Source organism: Candoia aspera, chromosome 6 (assembly GCF_035149785.1).
Source record: "Candoia aspera isolate rCanAsp1 chromosome 6, rCanAsp1.hap2, whole genome shotgun sequence".
NCBI classification, from domain to species: Eukaryota; Metazoa; Chordata; class Lepidosauria; order Squamata; family Boidae; genus Candoia; species Candoia aspera.
Window position 1 is genome coordinate 61785599 of NC_086158.1, and position 9176 is coordinate 61794774.

At 40.2% G+C, this 9176-nt stretch overlaps 1 protein-coding gene across 1 annotated transcript; it reads right to left on the reverse strand.

Moving 5' to 3' along the window:
- Positions 1-1397: 1397 nt before the first annotated feature.
- On the reverse strand, positions 1398-6765 carry LOC134500161 (deleted in malignant brain tumors 1 protein-like). Its single transcript, XM_063307296.1, has 3 exons — positions 6660-6765; positions 3618-3656; positions 1398-1831 (listed from the first exon to the last, which is right to left on the reverse strand). Exons 1-3 carry the CDS (start codon positions 6727-6729, stop codon positions 1509-1511), a joined length of 432 nt encoding a protein of 143 aa, XP_063163366.1. The 5' UTR covers positions 6730-6765; the 3' UTR covers positions 1398-1508.
- Between the last annotated feature and the right edge of the window lie 2411 nt (positions 6766-9176).

A 9176-nucleotide genomic window follows, 5' to 3' on the forward strand; every position in this document is an offset into this window, starting at 1 on the left:
CTTCCCACATGATTCTCTCTTTCCGTATGTCCATAGTTATCCCAATATTAACAGAATGTCATGGGAACTATCAGCAAAAGAGGCAACAACCAGTATAGGCCATATGTAACAGAGAATATGTGAAAGGGCTATACAAGATTTGCTTTCAAGTACTTGCTCTGTTTCTCCTTTCTACTGCAGACTCATAGTTCATCTTGAATGATTAATTAAAAGTATCTGCAAAGGTTGCACAGAGATTTGAGGACTGATATAGACCACATTTAGCATGCTTCAGCGCCTTGTAAAACCTGGCCAGACATTACTAATAGTCTACACTATTGACCAAAGTACTCTAGAATACAGATAGTCCTTGACTTATAACCATTTGTTCAGTAACCATTTGAAGTTACAACAGTGCTGAATGAATGATGGTTACAACTGATACTCAGAGTTCCGGCTGTCCCACTACCCCTGCGGTCGCATGATTGTGATCTGTGCACTTGGCAACCAGCACACACCCAACGACTGGTTGCAGCGCCCTGTGATCACCAGTTCACCATTTGCAACCGTCCCTGCTGACTTCCTCCCCAGCCCCTCTGTGCTTGCACTGTGCTGACCACTTGCACATCCCCACACAGCCTCCCTGACCCTCGCTGGGCCTCCCTTGCACCACTGTGCACTCTGTGCACCCTTGTGCTCTCTCCCTGAGCCTTGCTGTGCCTCCCTTGGACATTTGCACATCCCTGTGCACCCTCCCCGAGCCTTGCCACACCTCCCTTGTACCCACACACCCCATCACGCCCTCCCCCACCTGGCAGCAGACACTCACCTGTCTGCCGGCCTGCTGGGAAGCCACCTGGGACTTGCAACTTCCTGCCAGCTTCCCCACTGACTGGGTTATGGGAAGCTGGCAGGAAGTTTCCTTGCTAACCACTGTGGGATTCGGTTAATGACAGCAATTGGGACCACAGCAACTGCCATCGCTGAGCAATGTGGTCGCGCTTTATGACTGCATCACTTAGGGATGGAAATTCTGGTCTCAATTGCCATGTAAGTTGAGGACTACCTGTAGTAGCCTGAACACCTGGAGTATTCAAGTGAATAATTTCCTTCTCTGTCATGGCCCCTACCATCTGGAACAACATCCTCCCAAAGATAAGGACAGCCCCCTCTCTCCTAGGGTTCTGGAAAGCTCTTAAAACCTGGCTTTCGTCCCAGGCCTGGGGTTGATGTATAAGTGTATTATTGTATTTTGGGGGAACCTGTTTTGTTTGATTGGTATTGTTTATAAGTTATAGTCTGGACTGTCTGTTTGGTTTGATGTTTTATCTGCTTTTATGGATTTTTCAGTTTTGTATGCCACCAGGAGTCCATTGGAGTTGGGCAGCTAATAAATTGGCAATAACAAACAACATAGGAACAATGAAACTTATCTGTAATTGTGGAACCATCTTATCCTATGAGTGCCTATACAATAACAATGTACCATTTGGTGAATAACCATATTGATTCCACGCTTCCAGTAAAAATCAAGGCGTACCTGTGCAGAGAACGGTAGCATCCTGTTGATGACTGCAGTTATGTACACCCCATCCAGGGTTCTCACAGTCCCATAGATAGGATTCATCTCCTTTGCATTGTACGTCGCTTAGGAGAATTCTGCCTGAGCCTTCACCAAACTTAGGCCATGGCAGGGCTGCAACAGCATTCCCACATCCAAGCTGTCTGCAAACAACCTGAGCATCATTAATATCCCAGTTGTTGCCACAGACAGTTCCCCAGGCTCCTTCATAATACACTTCCACACGTCCCTCACAATAGTTGTACGTGTTAGCAAGTCTGAGAGATAGTCCTGTGCAAGACCAAAGTGAATGGATTAATATTATTGACAGCTGGAAATGAAGAAAATACAGTAGGTTTAGTTCTTTCATTTCACAGAATAGATTTTCCCAACTTTGAGGTCTATCAAGTATTTTGAGAATTCTGGGAGTTATAGTGCCAACGTCTGGAAGACTATCATACAAGGACTTTGAGACTGAAAACTTCTTCTAACTGTACTTCAATCGAGATTGAGTTTTAAATGGCAGAATAGTAAGTATTTATATTTATTTCTTTTCACGGAAGGATGGAAGAAAGCTCAGGGAAAATTCTGGCCAGAGGGGAAAAAGTTAAGTACTTCTTTTTCCCAAGCTACTCCTGGAAGTGCCTTAGCTTTATTTTGCTTTATACTCTGCTACAAACATCCAAGTTTCACATCTAACCTTAAGCTGAACTCTCATGTTTTACAATTGCACAACTATCCCCTGTTATATCCATCATTCATATAAGATAACTGAAATTAGAAATATACAAATCTGTCAATCTGGTTCTCTCGGTTTCTCTTTTTTCAAATTCCATTTCTCCTGCACTTGGCCATTGTTTAAAAATCATTCACAAGAAGATTGACATGTATTTGTATGTATTCTTTTCCAATTATACATATTTTGTCTGTGTGAGTGCATTTCTGTCTAATAATAATGTTCTGCATGAAATTTACTTAAATATAAAGCATCTTTTTATGTCATTTGCATTAATATTCATGCTTTTTTATCTGTGCTTCCTTAATATAAGCATTTGGTACATGATAGATAGGGTAGGGTAGGTTGAGGTAGGATAGGATAGAAATATTGCATTGCAATTCAATTTTCACAAACAATTTTCACAATTCAATTTTCAACAGGTATATTAGATTAAAAATACAAAATTATGAAAGTTTCCATTAAAATGTACACCAGACTAATTTCTTCCCCATACCTAAATGAGACTCTTCTCATGATTGATTATATTTGATCTGGGGTGGTGATGTAAAAGAATGTTGTTTTTCAAAGGGAAATTTGTGCAAAGGGGCATATTTGCCCTAGGTGCCCAGTTTGCTTTACTACAGGTAAGAGAGAATGAAATGTAAGACTCATATTTGCTAAGATGAAGAATATGAGTGTTTAGTTTTGCTGTTTTATTTTTGGTACAGGGTAACCTCTGGATGGGAGATGCTAGAGCATAGTTAGCTGAATATAGTTTGCACATATGTTAAGCCAAAATCCTTAATTTACAAACCACAGTGGCTGGGGCCACATATTATGCTAAACAAAATGAAAATGAACAACATTATGGCTTCTTGTGATATATGAATCCAGCATCCTTCTTCCTTTGTACCTGGATTACAGATGAAGTGAAAAAAGAGGAGAAGATGAAGCACCAGTATGTATACATGGGAATGTGCCATGGAACCTTTTCTGCTATTTCAAAGTCTTTGTAGAACCCCTTCTATACTTTTTCATTCCTCCAAATGGTTTCTATGACTCTGCTGTCATTGGAAAGCCATCAGAATTTCTGTTCATGCTGCAACATGCATGTATGAGATCTGCTTTTAATATAGTTATTACCTTTTTGAATATAGTTGGACATTTATTTTTTTAATCTTAGCTCTCTTTTCTCCACTGTTTGTTGCAGTCACAATATAAACTAAAATGATCTACTGTACAGCATTCTGAACACTAGGTCAAACCTTTATGCTAGGACAGAGTGAAGTTCCCAGGTTCTAGTAAAGTCCAACAGACATTCCATCAGACTAACCTAGTGCTGAATACAGTCACACTAACCTGGTGTTGTAGGTATCACCGTGGTAGATAAAGCTGGCACTAAATTGTGATTAAAAAAAACAAAGATTATTACTATCATCATTACCATCATTGCTGTTATGATCTTCATTTCCAAATGCATACAAATCCTCTGACTGCACAGTAAAAGAATACTGAATACTTATATGCAGGAATGTTGACTGAAACAATCTAATTCTTTCCCCAAGATTACTAGTATCATAAGGCATAGTTCCACAAGGGGGAGCTAAATCTTTACGTCTACTAAAATGTCCAATCTAAAAATGGATAACAATCCGTTATTATACTAATATAATCTTCAGGTTCCTTTCCATGTTTATGATTGTGCTAAAAGTGGGTTCTTAAAAGCAAAACAAAAAACCCTACTGGAACACAATACGAATTGTTAGAGCAATTGAACTTGCTCTAATTCAACTAGAGTGGGAGTTTATATTTGTAAGGCTACCACATCCAAGTGGGAAAATATCTCTGGCCAACCCCAAGACGGCAATTAAAAGATACAAAAAATTCTAATTCCTTGCTGCTGTCTTGTGACTGCCTGGTTTTCTCCAGACCAGATATGGTAGTCCTACCTTATATGTTTACTCAGAAATAAATCCAACTGGTTTACTCATATTAGATTACATATTGGATTACAGTCTGGTTTCCATCCTTTTTTTTTCAATATAAAAATTGAGTCACATGGAAATAAACAGCTTTTACTGATAAGCAAGATTTGCAAGCCAACCATTGTGCAAAAAAAGTTCAGTTCAACACTTCTTTTGATTTAGTACTTCGGTATTGTTAACAGTGGCTCTTGTCCAAAAAACAAACCCAAATTTCACCTGTGATATTTAAAACTACTATTATGTGTTGGCAGAATGCTGGGAAAGCCTTTAGCCCAGGAGAGATCAGAAAAGTCACACACCAAGCATTTCTATAAAAATAATTTATTTACAAAAAGCAAAACAAAAGCAAAACATATTTAAAGGACTTAGCTCTCATTGAGAGCAAGCCTGGCTTGCTACATATCGGCAGAGAGAAAAAAGAGGAAGTAAGAAACAAGTCCGGGCAGGTTTCCTCCCCCCAGGCAATTTGCATGAAGCACGTGAGAGGAGACAATCAAATACAACCTCTTCACCCGGCCAAAATGATTAGGTACAATAGCAGTCTTAATCGTTAGTAGGAAAACATCAACATTATGTTTCAAGCACTTCAATTTATACAAAAAGATGACATTGGCTTTACCATCAGTGATGTTGAAGAGTAAAGTTTTGTAATACCCCAGTGGAAGACTGGATCTGTCCTTATGGTTCAAGGGAGATTGAGACCCTGGGTCGTGTTCTATTATTGCTCAATTATTATTCATATTACTGGTTTTGACTTACAAACCAGGTGCACCTGATATATTTATACTTTTCATTTTATTGTCATATGCAGATACAGCTCTTTAGTGTGGCCAAATGTTGTGCTATGGCTTATTCTGGAGTGATCAATGATAATAGTAAAGTTTTTACTGATTGATTGATTGATTGCCTACACAGACTGGAGCTTTTCTTTTCTTTCTTTCCTTTCCTTTTTTTGTGCACAAGTGGTGATTCCCAAATCATTACTCAGTCAATCACAGGCAAAACTGGTGAGATGCTACACTGGAGTCTAGGCTGGAATGCAGCTGACTGAATACTAACTAATTGTGAAAGAAACCTTCAAATATAGAAAACATGATCTTGGTGAGAACAAATGTAGCCAAAGTACACAGCATGCATATTTTTTTTGTAAATAACTATTTTCTTCTGGGATGGATGAAGGAAACTTTGTTCATGTCAGCCCATACCCGCAGTCTGGAAGAGTGGAGCTTAGACATAGATTTGTTACCACTCTTCCTCTTTATGGTAAGGTGGTTGGGCACCAGAGGCACATGCATATTTAAACCCTTATCAGTGCTTTTAAAAGTAACAGTAGTTTTGAGAATCTGTATTTTATAAGACATGAAATGGGGGATAATTAATTTTCCCTCCCAGCCACCCACCCTACCACTCCTGCTTTCCATCTAGGCTTCTGTCTGAAAAGCTGCAACTGCATCTGGAACTCAGTGATATGCATAGTGTTCTTAATCGCTTTTACTTGTCACTAAACGCTAGTGAAAATAAGGGGACTTAACTCCTGATGGAACAGGCATTGTGTTGCATGCATAAATGAAAGCGCAGCAGTGGGGAGAGAGACTAACCACTCCTCCTGTTACTCCCTTTTTTCTTTTTTTGCAAATGTGCAGCTCCCCTAATCTGCTTGACCCAAGTAAAAACAACTTTGGGGCTTCTGTAGTCATGTCACTGTTATTGTCATGAGTAAGGATGGCGAGCAGGGGGCTCCCATCCAGACTGTCAAGCACATGCGTAGCACTGAGGAATTGGGCAGCCATTCCAAGAGACACAGATCGGGACCGCCTTAACCCTTGGGGGTTATATGTCTGGGTTTTCCCACGCTTCTTCAGTTTGTTAGGATTCCTGTTAAGTACTAGCAATAAATATTAGAGACCAGTTCCTTGTCTCAGCGTGTTTCCTGGCTGTTAGGACATCAATCCTAACAAACTGAAGAAGCGTGGGAAAACCCAGACATATAACCCCCAAAGGTTAAGGCGGTCCCGATCTGTGTCTCTTTGAATGGCTGCCCAATTCCTCAGTGCTACGCATGCGCTTGACAGTCTGGATGGGACCCCCTGCTCGCCATCCTTACTCATGACAGTTATACTGGAATCATCTGAAAAGGATTTAACAGCATGACCAGGTGGGCCCTAACCACAGCAGATTTGCACATTTACCTTCTGAGCTTCCCCTTCTTAACTTCAAAGTCTTAAGAAAGTGTTTAATGGCACCATTAAATAATAAAACTGTTAGCCTTTGTGCCTTTTGTGCAATCGTGTCAGGATTATCATAAACAGTTAAATCCACTTCACCCTGCTACTAATTTTAACTTCATTCTAATCTTTGTCCTTTGAAAACTTTCCACCTTGCAGAGACCAATATAGATATATAGAAGGCACATTACCTGCGCTGACGTCAGGAAGCATTTCTGTAATTAACATTAAAAACAGGGCAGGCTGCATGGCAGTATACATCCTCCTGGGCTTTTTATTTTTGCACGTTTGTACTCTTTGCAAATATTGTTTGGATATTTATATGCACTGAGTCTGCAAGGGAGTGGCTTACAGTTTCTTTTGCCAGTAAAGAAGGAGGAGGAAATAGGAAGTACAGCTAAAAGTCTTGCTTTCTTTTGTTCATATTCAGATAGCTGTATCCTTGGGTTTAGGACTCAGTGTTTCTCTACCTTGGGAACTTTAAGATGTGTGGACTTCAACTCCCAGCATGCTGGCTGGGGAATTCTGGGAGTTGAAGTCCACACATCTTAAAGTTCCCAAGGTGGAGAAACACTGGTTTAGGTAATTAGAATAGTGTAGGAGAGTCTGAGTAATCAGCATTATAATGCTAATTCAATATCTGCTTCCCTAGATTTTGTTGAGACAAAAGCTAAAGTCCCATTTCTGTGCAAGCAAAAATATGTTGTTAGTTGCCGTCGAGTCGTTTACGACTCATGGAGACCCTATGTATAACAGAACGAAATGCTGTTTGGTCTTGCGCCATATGCCTGACTGTTCCAATGTTTGCATCCATTGTTGCGGTAATTGTATCAATCCATTGCATTGAAGCAAAAAAATAGAGGTTCCTTAATGTCAGATCTTCATCTTAAAATGGTCTCTTCTAGATGTCTGCTTAACAAGTATCTAACACAAGCAAGCCGGTTATTGTATGATCATTTAGAAATGAACTATTTATCATTTCTTAAACGCAATTATCAACTGATGAGCACAAACAAAACAATTATACATAGGAAAAAAAAGATGCACACACTTCACTGCAACCCGGTGTACAGAAGCCTTAATGTTCTTTCTTCTTTGTAAAGAAAACTTGCAGAGACAGTCCAAGGTTAGTAAATCCAGCAAATCAAAGTGTATAGTGCCTGAAGGCAGTCAGGCGAACCAAGGCAAATTCATTGCCATGCTCAACAAATTTTCCTCAAGGCTGTGGGAAAATTGTTGTCCATAAATCCCATAGACATGGTTCAGATCCCACAAACCTGTGATAATGTTTAAAGCTAGATAGAATAACAACAATAATGATAATTTTATCCCACCATTTTATATATAACTCAAGGTGGCGAACTTACCTGATACTCCTGCCTTCTCTTTTCCCCACAACAATAACTGTGATGGTTGCCTTATTCCCAAAGAAACACAGACTCACTAGTTAGGGCTAAGGATTTCTGGTTTATTGGGAATAGAATGCATACGCGAACAAAGACGGGAATGAGCACATGGCGTGCGAGGTATCCGGTAAATACCCGCGGTGTGGACCTGATCCTTCCCCACCCCCTATTGAACCAAAGTTCTGATCCGGAGTCTTGATGGGCGATCAGGGTGCGATTCCGGAGTCTCGATGGGTGATCGGGGGGATTAGTGCTGATTGCCTCTGTCCTCTTCCTGTGTCCAGAGCAGTTGTGTCCCCCGTGGTAATGCAGAGATGTCAGGGAGATAGGGTGATGGCTTTTCAGGTCAGGACAAAGGTATGGCTCCTTTGTCCTTTATTTGTATTTGTCTTTAAGTGTTTGTGAGATTATCACTGATTCCTTCCTCCTTCCTTCCCTTCCCCGGGAAGGCATGTTCCCCGTTGTGATGTATGTATACATCGCAATGGGGGACGTGACAATAACCTTGTGAGGTGGGTTGGGCTGAGAGAGAATGACTGGCCCAAAGTCACCCAGCCAGCTTTTGTGCCTAATGGAGAATTGTGTGTTAATCTTAGTTCCACCAAAATATAATCCTTACTTAACCCTAACCCAAATATTTTTTCATCTGAGGAGTTATACTGGTGTCAGTTCAATCTAAGCTACCTAGTCCTTATACAGAAGAGGATCAGTTGGAGGGAATTCATTCTCCTGGATAATTGAACTGTTATCGAAGACCTGTTGAATTATCCAACAGATACCCCCACCCCAATGACAAGCAAGCAATGAGCCATGTGACCAACATCATCATCAACATCACCAAACAAGCTGACCCAGGATAGTCTGACATGGATAGAACTCATCTTGAGTCATTCAAGGTGGAACATCTTCCAAGAACATCTACATAAAAGTGGACTTCCATAAATGTGAAATTAATTTATTTGTCAATAAATATATCTGACTGGAGCCTTCAAAGCACCATGGAAGATATTCTACTATTATACTTCTAGAAACCAACCAGATTTTACTTTAAAAAGGTGATTACTTTCCTTGTGGTTTCTGCTCATGTAGAATTGGTATTTGGCATGGTTTTCTTTCATAGGTTCATTCTGAATTTGGAAAACAATATGCTGTGCTAATCTAGTCTGAGATGCTACAACATCTTTTTCTCCTAAAAAGTAATCTCGGTCCTATGACTGTACTATAATGGAATACTCCTCTCCATATTGAGGGGCACTATGTACTATTGGTCAAGAATTGTAGTCTGTAAGGCTCAGAGAACAG